The 15,139-nt window shown below is 39.9% G+C and overlaps 1 protein-coding gene across 1 annotated transcript; it reads left to right on the top strand.

Annotated features, from left to right (window-relative positions):
- The first annotated feature begins 204 nt into the window (after positions 1 to 204).
- Positions 205 to 14,457, top strand: LOC134536143 (troponin C). Its single transcript, XM_063375751.1, has 6 exons — positions 205 to 478; positions 6,203 to 6,227; positions 6,335 to 6,478; positions 7,966 to 8,085; positions 11,581 to 11,712; positions 14,203 to 14,457. The coding sequence occupies exons 1-6, from the start codon at positions 476 to 478 to the stop codon at positions 14,229 to 14,231; spliced, it is 453 nt and encodes a 150-aa protein (XP_063231821.1). The 5' UTR covers positions 205 to 475; the 3' UTR covers positions 14,232 to 14,457.
- The last annotated feature ends 682 nt before the right edge of the window (positions 14,458 to 15,139 follow it).

Genomic DNA, 15,139 nt, shown 5'->3' on the forward strand with positions numbered 1-15,139 from the left:
TAAAGCGCATGCGCATTTGACTTTCAATCTGTTAGAATTTCCGGTGCGTGATGCGCGCGCATTTCAATTGCACTTCCGTTGCGTACTGAAATGTCGCCCTCGACGAGCCTGAAGAAGTCAAGTGTGCGTGGGCGATGATAAGGAGAAGTGTGTCATGTGCAGACGGGAGAGTGGTAAAGGGAGTGAACTATTTTCTGCCTCCCCCACCCTCGATGGGTGGAGGGTGGGGTGGTGGGAGGCAGGCCTGCGCACTCCAGAGACGCCGCCGTATAGCCGGTTGTCGCCGAGGCAGCCCTGAGGCCGCGCCGGTCCGTGTCGCTATATAGCCGCCAGCAGCCGCAGTCGGTCCGCGCGCACAGAGCAACACACCGCACCAACCCCCGCCGCCTGCTTGCCAGTCAGTCTCCCCCCCGGCCCCCGCCCCCTCAGCGAGACTCGCAGCCGCGCACCTGGTGTTCCGCAGCACTCGGCAGCCATGGTGAGTACACACCGTCCCAATCTTGGATTGCAATCTCTCTCTTTCCAACACACGCCGACTGCCGCAACCGCCGTTATTGTTTCTGTTGCCTTGTTTTTGTTACCCCTTGCTTTAAAAAAATTATTTCGAACGAACGTTGTCGATAATATTTTAAGACTTTACAATAAATAAGAACGGATTTGTTAGAGTAGTACGTAGTACGGGAATTACGATATGTTATTATTCTACCCTCTTTATTCGCATTTTCTGCAAAGGTTCGTTTTATCAAAATTTGTTTCAGACAAATTTTTTAGATAAAAATTATACCATTTAATACCATTTGATATTGTGAAGTGAACATTAAAATTTTCGTATGAATTCCTATCAATAAACGTGTGTGAAGTGGCGATACATTACAGATTTATGAGCTTGATGGTAGGTAGGTATAGGCATGAAACAATAGATTCCTAAAATGCTTCTCAGGCACTCAGAATCCCAAAGTAGTACAGATACCCAGGAACTTCTTCGTGGAAATGTAAAAGAGATCTGACAACAGCGCGTGCTGCAATCCAAACGCGAGACGGTCTATAGACCCGGCCACACTCGCGGCGCGCATGGCTTCCGGAAGGAAGCCACGCGATTTCAAAACTGCTCAAGATATCAGAGTGGTGTCTGTTTACGAAAATAATTCAAGAATTCCATGAGGGCGTGTGATTAGTTCTGTCTCCGTATATAGTTTTTTTTTTTTAACTGTGTTTTTTAGAAGAGTGAAAAAATTGCTAAACCACGTTTTTCAGAATAATCTTTAGTAGGGACCGGAAAAATTCGCAGGTTCAATGACCTGCAGGATGAACTCCATAGTTCTACGTACACTCGGTCAAATGTCACCCACTCATTGGCTGCTGTCTTGTGAGACGTCCCAACGTAGCAGCCTGTGATTCGATAAAGCTTTGGTCGGGTGTTTCTCATTGGCCCAGAGTCATCCAGGTGAGTTGTGAGCCAATAGCAGAGGCAGCACTAAGGTATAACTCTTTCTATTTTAGCCTATTGCGAAATTAATTCGCGAATTTTTCCGGTCTCTAATTATACCTTAGTGCTGCTTCTGTCATTGGTTCACTGTTAATCTGGAGGACTGAGGGCCAATTAGAGACCCTCACTCATAGAAGTGTCGAAGCACAGGCCACCCAGTCGAGACGACTCACAAGTCAGCAGCCAATGAACAGTTGGCATTTTCCCGAGTGTGTAGAGGATATTGGAGTCTGTCCTGGAGGTCATTGAACCCGCGAATTTTTCCTGTCTCTAGTAATCAGACAGTTTTAATAACTATTGAGGTGGGTTGAGTAAATGGCGCGGTAACATCTGGAGTTCTGCGCGCCGTACGGCGACCTAGCCTGCTGGTTTGCGGAAACGCCCGTCACATTTACCAACCGATAAAAAAAAAAAATACCTGCGTGCGTTCGACTCAACCAGGAATCAAACACATGGGGTCCTGGTGGGAGGCGGGTTACATGAGTATTGCGTCACGTCTGGCATTGGCCACAGGCCTGGCGCGGAACGCGTGGTTTGGATGATATTATATATTTGAAGAACGTTTCCTTTCTCTGGTAACATATTATCGTCGCCTGAGAATTGGAGTGTTCTATGTCCATTGAACTCGGAACTGAGATATAAGCATTTGAAAGTTCAAATAACTATGAATATCATGACATAGAACAAAATAATATTGGTCTTAAATTAAGAACAAATATTTTTATGTGCGTAGACTTGTGTGGATATAGTACAAATGAAAACTAATATTAATTTCGTGTCCATAGCATAAAAAACCTAAAAAGTGGACATAGAACACTCCAATTCTCAGGCGGCGATTATGAACACTGATTTTTTTTTCAGTCCTGATTTTATAATTTAATATATTGGCTATTTTAAAAAATAGCTTTTAAAATAGTTTTTTTTTATTTTATACTTTTTAGGCGCGTTATAAAAAATGGTGAATTTTTAAATTTTATGTAATTTTTAGTATTTTTTTTGATTTTCTATGAAATGTATAATATAGTTAAAATACCGCACTTAGCGCGCAGAGACTAGCAACACTCACGCACAAGCTTGCTATTTGTCAGTTAAATTTCCCGTAAAACTTAGTGCGACCGTGTATATGACGTAAAAAAATGGGTGCATGTACTTATGTACGCGCGCAAGAAGTTAAACTTACTTGGCATAGTAAAAAAAACTAACTCTAATTTTGCATGAGAATAATTAATAGACATAAAATAATAGAAGGACTAAAGTGATATAAATAAGTTTGGTAAAGTAGAAATTAAATCAAATTAAAAAATGCAATAAACAAGCAGTACTGTATTCAATATTAATATAAACACATGGATAATAATTATTTAATTTAGTAAAAATATTAAAGTTTAATTAGTAATCAAAATAAATAAATGTGCTGAATGTTAATTCTAATTTTATAATTTTAATAATTTACTAAATAATAATGTAAAAAAATTTATTAATATAATGAAAATAAATTATACACACTCGAACATAACCTCACTTATATAAATACACTTGCAAAAGTTTATAAACATAATTTATATCACTAATATTCACAATAAATAAAAGTTTTTAGTGATATGGTCCAGTATTCAATATAAATAACTAAGTATAAGATTTAAAAGCGCATATATAATTTTTATTTGAACATAGCTTTTATTTCATCCTATAAAAAAATACTTGCATGGTGCGCGAGCATTGCAAAAATTCACTCTCAACCTTTTTTCATAACTAAAGAACTACAACTAAAAAATTGGTTGTCTGTAAAGTCGGTCTGCGGACGATAGTTTAACGTGACAACGTCATAACAAAACATTGATGAAATTATTGCATACTTTTATGAATTAAATTGAATCCTTTTTATTGAATTATCACTATTTGGTATGGATACAAAGAAGGAGTGAAATGAAATCTATAATTTAATTGATAATTTTACTTTTATTTGCACTCATTAATTCAAATACGTTTATTACTTTAACGAAGAGATTATTTTAACTATAACTTTTATACATGTTTGCTATTTAACTTCTTCCAACCTGTGTTATTCTGTTAAGGATAGGACGATGATAGGAAAAGTAGGAAACGAATGGGAGTGTTTCAAGTTTAATGTGCCTCGAAAAGGTAAAATCTATGGTTGTTCCAATCGAGTGGAAGAGAGATAGATGCGGTGCAAGCGTACAATGAGCGTAACGGGACACAGCGTAAAGGAACAATGTGCGTAACGGGACACTTTTTCGTGCGTGCAGCCGGCGTTCATCGATTTATTAGACGTTGTCACGTCAAAAAAAATGTATCAAACCAATAACGCGTTGAACAGTTGTATCCCTCACGAAGTTAGCAGCCGGTGAGCAGATGTCATATGTAGGGACCAGAAAAATTACCGCGCAGTCTACCCTGAAGATCGTTCAATCCGTGAAATTTCCAGTCTCTAGTCACAGGTAGAAACCTGCGGTATCCGTGTTATTTTCTGGTGCCAGGCTAGAGTCCACACATGTGTATGTGATCAACTCTATCGTAGGCCTATCTGTTCGATGACTGCTACCACATTTCACTTTCTCTTCTGGTCGCATGTGCGTCGTCATTATGTTGATATGTGTGATCGCCACTGACTTACATTCCTTCGTAGCTTGTTAAAGAAATGAATCACCATTCAGTGTAAAGAAATTTGCAATCAAAACTTCCAATCAAATAATATTCGCAAAATTTGCAGGTTTTCTGGTCATAGGTCCCTGAATACAAAGAACTATTCAGCCCAGGCTAAAATTCGTTGGGCGCGCGAATCTTTCCAGTTCACAAGGGCGCTGTCGGTTGGATGTTTCAGGCCGGTCTAACGCTATGCAGAAAAAAAATATGTTAAAAAAATGTAAATATGTAAATCAGAACTCTAAAATATACGTCGGCCGTATACAAAAATTTTACTGAGCTAACGAATATATTTGGACAGTGACAATTTTATATGAAAATATAATAATTGTTCTCAATTAAATGTAGATTAGTGATTGAACACTTTTTTTGGACATACGCCATTGCCTGTTTTTCACTGTATGTCATAGAGAAACCACAGTCATGAACAAGAAAGATGAATACACAAACACACGTAAAGCAAGCTAAAATCAGCTGATGCCAAATGTTGAACACACAGACACAGAGAATTCCGTGTAAGGAATTAGTCGGAAAAAAAAATATATATATTACGGCACAGGCGAACAGTGGGGTGACAACAACGAGTTATGGGGACGCACCATAACGCCGAAATACCACACCACCGAAATGCCATATTGACCACAACGCCGAAATACCACAACGCCGAAATGCCAAATTGACCACAACGCCGACAGCTAGAAAACTGATGTGTACCACACCGCCGAATTACCACAACGCCGAAATACACTAACGCCGAAAAATGTCATTGCAGGACTGCCACAAAGGTTAGGTTAGGTTAGACTAGGTTAGGTTAGGCTAGGCTAGGATATGCTAGGTTAGACTAGGTTAGGTTAGACTAGGTTATGTTAGACTATGTTACGTTAGGCTAAGTTAGGTTAGGCTAGGATAGGCTAGGTTAAGTTAGGTTAGGTTATATTACGCTAGGTTAGGTTAAGTTAGGTAAGGTTTGATTGTGGTATTTCGGCGTTAAGGTACATTAAAGAAACACACACAAATTCATTCAGTTGTTATTTCGACGTTGTGGTACACAGAAGTTTTATAGCTGTCGGCGTTGTGGTCAATTTTGACATTCGGCGTTATGGTATTTCGGCGTTGTGGTAACGACCCGACAGTTATAACATGTACAGAAAATACAAACATCAGTTTTGGACAACACAGCGATAGACAGACGAACACAGACGAAGATACAGTCACGACGTTTCGGGAACTGGCATCTGTTGCCGTCATCAGGCACAAACGGACTGATGATATATTAAGTTTTTGAAGTGAAACTTCTTTGGGCGCGATGAGAGTAGAATTTCCAGGCAGAATTTTAATGCAGCGTTTTCGTGAAACACTGTCGTGAAACGTTTCCCTCACGAAGAGGACAGAGAATAGTTACTTGGCCAAAGATATATAAATAGAACACTATGACATATACGTTGCTGGGCTTGTTTTCGTTCTCCTCTTTGTGCGATGATTCGTAGACCGCATTAAAAAAAACAGAACCGAGAGAGATAGATAAACAAAATAATAAGCCGTGCGCTTGTTTCAGAAAACAGATACAGGTATGCTATACAGTCAGCTGTGAATGCCTTGAATTTTTTTATTTGCTACCAGCGCGCTCGCATTCCTCTCCTTGTTCAACCAGCAGCGTAGAGAGCGCTGTTGAGACAGTCCCTGCAGTTCTCGCACAGATAGCGCTACCTGTTATGAATGTCATGTTTTTTCGTTCAGAGATTTGGCGTGTTGCAAACGGCAGAATTGTTTGAAGAAACAGTAACATGCACAATATTTCTTTGTGGTGTATTTCAAACAGAACATTGTCTTTTTCCTCTCTTTTTCTCTCTCTCCTCTCTCTCTCTCTCTCTCTCTCTCTCTGCCGTTTTGCCCCTTACGATATACTAATGAGTCGAGGTTTAACTTGCCAGATAAGTTTTACTTGTATCATGTTTATTGAGTTACACGCGCTCTTTTTTTGTTTTTATATTTTGATGTTTTATTTTTTTAATGAGTTTTTTATTAACGTGTGCTTTCTTATGCCTTTTTCAGGAGGACGATGACCAGAAGATGCAGAGTAAGTACGAAATGAAGTCCACTAGACAGTAGTTTTTGGAGGTTATGTGACACGTGCCCACACGGTCCGGAATCTCACGAGGGGCGCTGTGTGCTCGATGTTCGCAGTCATGCGGAAAGCATTCCAGATGTTCGACACGACCAAGTCGGGCTTCATCGAGACGCTGAAGATCAGCACCATCCTCAACACCATGGGCCAGCTGTTCGACGACAACGAGTTGCAGGCTCTCATCGACGAGACCGACCCCGAAGGTAACCTGCTCAGTACTCAGTGCTCAGTGCTCAGTGCTCAGTGCTCAGTGCTCAGCGCTCACGCTGTTTCAGCCGAGCGTGCAGAGTGTGTCCCGTAACTCGCCGTCAGGCCAGGAACTGTTTACAGGCCAGTCCAATATGGTTCTGAATATTTATAAAAAAACTGGTTGTCTGTAAAGTCTATTTACGGACGATAGTTTAACGTGACAACGTCGTAACGAAAACATTGATGAAATGATTGCATACTTTTATGAATAAAATTGAATCATTTTTATTGAATCATCACTATTTTTTATGGATACAAAGAAGGAGTGAAATGAAATCTACAATTTCATTGATAAATTTACTTTTATTTGCACTCATTAATGTTTATTACTTTAACGAACTTTAACTATAACTTTTATACGTGTTTGCTATTTAACTTCTTCCAATCTGTGTTATTCTGTTAAGGATATGACGATGATAGGAAAAGTACGAAACGAATGGGAGTGTTTCAAGTTTAATGTGCCTCGAAAAAGTCAAATCGATGGTTGTTCCAATCGAGTGGAAGAGAGATAGGCGGCGCAAGCGTACAATGAGCGTAACGGGACACGGCGTAACGGGACAATGTGCGTAACGGGACACTTTTTCGTGAGTGAAGCCGGCATTCATTGATTTATTAGACGTTGTCACGTCAAAAATAATAATTCTAAAAGTGTTTTAGTTTTCGAGTTGTATGCATTATTTCTAAAACTTTTTTTAAATCCTCACTTTCCACCAAATCATTAGATACACAATCATAAATAACCATACTATTGATAACAATTCAAAAATTAAATCAAATCATGCTACACTTTTAAGGGGAAAAAAAATATTTTTTTCCAGACTATGCAGCAAGAAAAAAAAATTTTCATCAGGAAAATTTGACTGGTCATTATATTTTAAATAAATTATTTAAATTAAATTTGCAAAAAAAACATTAAATAATATTTGGAAATTAAAAAAAAAGTATGAAATTTTTCATCAATGTTTTTCTCATGACGTTATCACGTGGGAATTATCGTCCGTAAACCGACTTTACAGACAACAACCCCCTTTTTCCTTTGTAAAGCAAACGGCGCAGCGAGTGCGGAGCAGGGTGTCCACAGTTAGTACTTTCCTACTGGATCTAGTACTTTAGTGGTCTAGTACATTTACGCTCAGATCTAGTACTTTTTTTTCTTTAACATAATAATATTATAGTAACTCCAATATGTTTTATTATTAAGCGTAATTATTTTTAAAAACTACGGAATGTATGTTTGTGCGGTGTGATATTTAAGTTCGAGCATTGCAATGTCATGATAACTTCCTAAATTGTTAAAAACCATAACAAATTATGATTTAGTACTTTTTTTTTCTTTCGAATCTAGTACCTTTTTTCTCGCCTAAGTTGGTACGAAATATATTTTTTTTTTCCTTGTGGACACCCTGGTGCGGGACTCCTGAGGACTCGCTCTGTTCCGCAGGGACGGGCAAGGTGAACTTCGACGGGTTCTGCAAGATAGCGGCGCACTTCCTGGAGGAGGACGACGCGGAGGCCATGCAGGAGGAGTTGAAGGAGGCCTTCCGGCTGTACGACAGGGAAGGTGCGTGGAGCCTGCTCGCGGAGACGAACTTACCGCACTTTTTAAAAAAAAATTCCCTTGGAAAACAGCTGCCAAGAAATACGTTTGTAATGCTGCTACAAGGAAGATATTGTATAGAGGTGTAAAAGTAACGGGGAAAAAAAAACGTACCCGCATGCATCCGTTGCTATAACAATATTAGTAGTCGTTACTATCGTATCGTTACGTTACTCGTTACTTCTGATACCGCATAACATGCTATGTTATGTTGCAGCAACGAATCGAGTCGTATTGCGTACGCGTACCGTATTGCGTCGCGTAAATAATAATAAATAGAATATAAACAATTAACAGTGTTTGATAATTAACAGTTTTTGTTAAACAAGAAACAATTAAATCTCATTAGAGCGGCTTTATTATATTATCTCTTTTACGATAAGAACAAAAAAAAACGTGAAAATACGCGATGATAAAAAACAAAAACATACATATTTCTACTTTGTAAAAAATACTTTCTTACTTTGTTTCTGTTCCAATCTCAAACTTTGTCTACACACATAATAACTTTAATTAACAGTAAAAAACCTCGACGACGAATTTCCAAATTATACTTTACTTAATAAACAAACATCGTTCTTTGTAACGTAAATTCATCGAATATGCGCGCGCATGCGTAAAACATACGAAAAATGCGAGTAACGAAATGCATTCGTGTGTAACGTTTCGTTACTCGGTACTAGTTGGCGCACCCGTTACTCAGTACCGAATACATACTGTTTGCTACAGCTCTAATTGTAACTTTGTACAACAAATCATTTTCGCGTCAATGAATTTTTTTTTTCATGATAATACTGAGTATTTGACGTATAATTTAATATTTAAATTGATTTTTAATTCAAAACAATGGAAAAAATAATCGACTATACAATAATTTTACTTTATTTTGTTTCACTGTGCTTATTAATATGAGCGGTTAATACTGGAAAGCTAGTCAGGGAACGGTTTACAAATAACTTCACTATTGGAGGTACTGGGACAACACAAAGAATCCGAACCCAGTTCACGCACGGTGATTTTTCAAATAGAACGTTAAATTTGAATCAAACGTGTTTCCCTCAAACATGCCCATGGGGGAAAAAAAAAAACTCGCAAGCGTTTGTGGCTGTCGGATGTTTGTTACATAAGTATTGACAAGAAAAATTTTATACTTAATAGTTAATTTTTGTCCATCGCTCGGGAGAGAACAACGTTTCCAGTGTTGCTGTCGGGGAGTGTCTGTGGAAGGTTTAGTAGTCTCCTGGCCATGTTCCCGTATGTCTAATTTATTTGCACTATAAATTATTTCATTGTTTATAAAAAATAAAAGTTAAAAAATCTGAATAAAAATGCAACATGATTAATTTGTACTGTTAATTAAAATTTATCTTTCTACTAAAATAATTAATTTTATACACATGTTTGTATTAATATTGAATACTGAGTGTTTATTTAATTTTATTGAATTTATAGCTCCAGTCCTTTTACTGTTTTATTCCACTAGTTATTTGCGTGCAGAATTTCAGTTAGGAGTTGTTATCACGCCAGGCGACGCGCGCACGGACGAAGATGCGCTAGAGAGGGAGGAGGAAGAGGAGGGGTGGGGGCGGGTCGTTACCACAACGCCGAAATACCATAACGCCGAATGTCAAAATTGACCACAACGCCGACAGCTAGAAAACTGCTGTGTACCACAACGCCGAATTACCACAACGCCGAATGTCAAAATTGACCACAAAGCCGAAATACCATAACGCCGAATGTCAAAACTAATCACAAAGCCGAAATACCATAACGCCGAATGTCAAAATTGACCACAACGCCGAATTACCATAACGCCGAATGTCAAAATTGACCACAACGCCGACAGCTAGAAAACTGCTGTGTACCACAACGCCGAATTACCACAACGCCGAATGTCAAAATTGACCACAAAGCCGAAATACCATAACGCCGAATGTCAAAACTAATCACAAAGCCGAAATACCATAACGCCGAATGTCAAAATTGACCACAACGCCGAATTACCATAACGCCGAATGTCAAAATTGACCACAACGCCGACAGCTAGAAAACTGCTGTGTACCACAACGCCGAATTACCACAACGCCGAATGTCAAAATTGACCACAAAGCCGAAATACCATAACGCCGAATGTCAAAACTAATCACAAAGCCGAAATACCATAACGCCGAATGTCAAAATTGACCACAACGCCGAATTACCATAACGCCGAATGTCAAAATTGACCACAACGCCGACAGCTAGAAAACTGCTGTGTACCACAACGCCGAAATACCATAACACCGAATGTCAAAATTGACCACAAAGCCGAAATACCATAACGCCGAATGTCAAAACTAATCACAAAGCCGAAATACCATAACGCCGAATGTCAAAATTGACCACAACGCCGAATTACCATAACGCCGAATGTCAAAATTGACCACAACGCCGACAGCTAGAAAACTGCTGTGTACCACAACGCCGAATTACCACAACGCCGAATGTCAAAATTGACCACAACGCCGACAGCTAGAAAACTGCTGTGTACCACAACGCCGAATTACCACAACGCCGAAATACACAAACGCCGAAAAATGTCATTGCAGGACTGCCACAAAGGTTAGGTTAGGTTAGACTAGGTTAGGTTAGACTACGTTAAGTTAGACTAGGTTAGGTTAGGTAAGGTTAGGTTTGATTGTGGTATTTCGGCGTTAAGGTACATTTAGGAAACACATACGAATCCATTCAGTTGTTATTTCGGCGCTGTGGTACACAGCAGTTTTCTAGCTGTCGGTGTTGTGGTCAATTTTGACATTCGGCGTTATGGTATTTCGGCGTTGTGGTCAATTTTGACATTCGGCGTTATGGTATTTCGGCTTTGTGGTCAATTTTGACATTCGGCGTTATGGTATTTCGGCTTTGTGGTCAATTTTGACATTCGGCGTTATGGTATTTCGGCGTTGTGGTACACAGCAGTTTTCTAGCTGTCGGTGTTGTGGTCAATTTTGACATTCGGCGTTATGGTATTTCGGCGTTGTGGTACACAGCAGTTTTCTAGCTGTCGGCTTTGTGGTAAATTTTGACATTCGGCGTTATGGTATTTCAGCTTTGTGGTCAATTTTGACATTCGGCGTTATGGTATTTCGGCGTTATGGTATTTCGGCGTTATGGTATTTCGGCGTTATGGTATTTCGGCGTTATGGTATTTCGGCGTTGTGGTACACAGCAGTTTTCTAGCTGTCGGCTTTGTGGTCAATTTTGACATTCGGCGTTATGGTATTTCAGCTTTGTGGTCAATTTTGACATTCGGCGTTATGGTATTTCGGCGTTATGGTATTTCGGCGTTATGGTATTTCGGCGTTGTGGTACACAGCAGTTTTCTAGCTGTCAGCGTTGTGGTCAATTCGGCACACGGGCCTGTGTGCGCGCTGGTAGGTCGTGTCTGACTGGTCGCCGGCTGCCGGCTGCCCGCAGGTAACGGCTACATCACGACGGCCACGCTGCGGGAGATCCTGGCGGCGCTGGACGACAAGCTGGGCCCAGAGGACCTGGACGGCATCATCACCGAGATCGACACCGACGGCTCCGGCACCGTGGACTTCGACGGTGAGGCCCGCTCTGTCCGGCTTCCCTTACCTTCGGCACAACTTTCCTTTTTTTGGACGTGACGACGTCTGATGAATCGACGAACGCCGGCTGCACGCACGGAAAAGCATTACTCGTTGTCCCGTTACGCTCATTGTACGCTTGCGCCGCATCTATCTCTCTTCCACTCGATTGGAACAACCATCGATTATGACTTTTTTCGAGAGGCACATTAAACTTGAAACACTCCCATTCGTTTCCTGCTTTTCCTAATCATCGTCCTATCCTTAGCAGAATAACACAGATTTCAAGAAGTTAAATGGCAAACATGTAAAAAATTTATAGTTAAAATAATCTCTTCGTTAAAGTAATAAACATATTTGAATGAGTGAAAATGAACGTAAATTTATCAATTAAATTGTAGATTTCATTTCACTCTTTCTTTGTATCCATAAAAAATAGTGATAATTCAATAAAAATCATTCAATTTTATTCATAAAAGTATGCAATCAATTCATCAATGTTTTGTTATGACGTTGTCACGTTAAACTATCGTCCGTAAACTGACTTTTCAGACAACTAATTTTTTCTTCCTAACCTAACTAAAAACTAAGTGTATTTGGGAGGGGTCTGGGTTAGGGAGAGACTCTAAGTGCGTCTCAGGCCGAAGCCTATACGCTCTAATCATGCAGGGGGTACCATGCAGAGAAGGGAACATGCATATGTGCTAAGGAGGGGGATTGGCCAGCCATGGCAGCAATTGGCGCCATGACTAACTCCCCTCACTTGACTATACTAGACTATACTAGATAAGTTGGGCCCAGGTAAAACCTGCATAGACACAGGGAAAACCCTGGGCACTGACATGCGGGATGCAAAAATTCATGCATTAATTTCATGCTGGTTGGTTACGGGAGTAGAAGGATGGCTCAGGAAGAAGAGTTGGAAGAGTAGAAAATGTCTACTAAGCAAGGGCGGGCACTTGGACATTTCTGTCCGCATTTTAGGTTTGGTAGGACTGGTTTTTAGGGGGCGACTTTAGTCGTTTCCCGCCAGGCTGCCAGCCAGCCAGGTTAGCTGAAAAAGAAGTACATATTGCAGCTGTATATATATGACAACTCCCCTCACTGACTATTCTAGACTAAAAACTTAGATAAGTTGGGCCCAGGTAATACCTGCACAGACACAGGGAAAACCCTGGGCACCGACATGCGGGATGCAACAATTTCGTGCATTAATTACAAGCAGGTTGGAAACAGAAGGATGGTTCTGGAAGAAGAGTTGGACAGTGTATGGCGTAGCAAGCGGGCGGCAGGGATTGTCCGGCACAGGGAGGGGGGGAGGGGGGGTTGCCACCGCCGCCGCGACGGTTTCACGGTTCCTGAACAATTCCCCCCCCCCCCCCCCAACACTCTTATAATCAAAGAGGGGGAGCAATTTTCAAGTTTGGCCAGGGGCGCCAGTCACCTTAGCTACGCCACTGCTTGGGCCCGATGCTGCCGAGCGAGATTACCCATTATTAGAGACCTGTAAAATTTGCGGATTCATTTCGCGATAGGATATAGTCCAAATACTTTTGACATTATTTTGCTTCAGTGATTGGGCCACAGTTTATCAAAAGGACTCTGGGCCAATGAAAAATCTTTAACAGAAGAATTAGCGAATCACGAACATTCCAGTCAACAGGTGTTACGAGTCGGTAACCAATCAGCAGATGTAATTTGCACGAGTGCATAGAGGATCATGGAGTCTATTCTTTATGGATTTGAAATCGCGAATTTGACAGGTCTCTACGGCCATTATGGCTCGGTCTGGAATTGATTTGAGTTAATTTACGACAGTTATTGTGTCCGTAAAAATTATCGTATACAACGTTAATCTGGGTGCACAATTGAAAACATGACAGTAAACAGTAGGTCGTGTGCACAAGATTTGACCGCCATGTTTTCCCACATACCCAATCACAACACCACACAGTACAGTCGTGTACATGGAGGACAGGTCGTGCGCATAAAAGGGAAATTAATATATTTTATTTATGTTACAGGCGCATGGCGCAACAGCCAATGAGAGTAGAGTAGAAAGCTATTTTGGCGGGACTAATTTGCCAGAGTTAGATACAGAATTGAAGAGGCTATTGCGTCCATTACTCCGAACCAAGGTGTAGTAGAATTGGACTTTAAGTTGGACGTGTGCTGTATAACTAAAGGTGCACATATTGAACATTTGTAAGAAAAAATAGGTTAGTTTACCTTCAATTTGATGCATGATTTGTTGCAAATAGTTTAAATTAAATTGTTATAATATACCACTGGAACTGGGACAATCTTTTTATTGGACATGCTGTTTAGTTGCGACGTTTTGGGAAATGAGATATGTTCCCGCTATCAGGCACAAACTGACTGATAAATCGTCCGTTACTGAAGTTTCTATATGACATACAAACAAATCAGCAATGGCATTATGTCCAAAAAAATTATATCTACTGATTAATTGAATTTTTTTTTGCAGAGTTCATGGAGATGATGACAGGGGAGTAGAAGATGGCATTTTTGCACAACTGCTCCAAGCGGCCGCCACCTCTCAAGATGTACAGTCTTGCCACACCAACAGCTCTGCCTAGAGAATGGAGTCGACGTCTCGTTCGTTCTCGAGACATACAACAATAGCTCAGTCGACGTAGGCACAATAAAACAAAAGTACAAACTGTGTTTTCGTGAATTTCAAACTGAAATCAGAAATATATATATACGTGTTATTTCTTGAGTGAGTTGTGTGATTTTGTTACCCTTGAAAATCCCTTCTTCATATGTAAAGGCGTCAAAAAAATGTATGGAAAATAAAGGCACAACCCCCAATCACTTAAATAAAATAATTTTATAACAGTAAAAGTTATGCGGATGTTGTAGAAATTTGCTCAATTAAACATTATATAAACCTCAGTATTACATATCAATTACTTTCTCTTTTGTTTGCAACAAAAATGTTGTTTATAAACTCCATATTTAAAGGCATATAGCAGCCACACGAATCACTTTAGACCAAGTCGTAGGTATGTTAACTTACTTTTTTCGCGATGAACCTGCAGACTAAGAATATAATTTATTAGCACATATATAATTCGCACTTGTATGAAACTAAAACACGTGTTGTGAATGTAGAAACTAGAAACATGTGGATAAATATTATAAATATGAAAACAGTGATCAGAGGCGACGAGCGTGCCAACATGCGCGACTAATAGAGGTTCTATTTCTATTTTGTTGATAGATTTTTTTCGAAACTTAATGGGCGGTTTAGCGGGCAGCTTCAACCTGTTAATTTTGTGTTACAGTGATGCGCGCGCATCTTAAAAATTCACTCTCATCGTTTTTTTCAATACGCGCCTAAAGAAGTACCTATAACTTCAAAAATTCCTCAATTTTTTTTTTTTGTCAAATATGTTTGA

Source organism: Bacillus rossius, chromosome 10, assembly GCF_032445375.1.
Source record: "Bacillus rossius redtenbacheri isolate Brsri chromosome 10, Brsri_v3, whole genome shotgun sequence".
Taxonomy (NCBI): Eukaryota; Metazoa; Arthropoda; class Insecta; order Phasmatodea; family Bacillidae; genus Bacillus; species Bacillus rossius.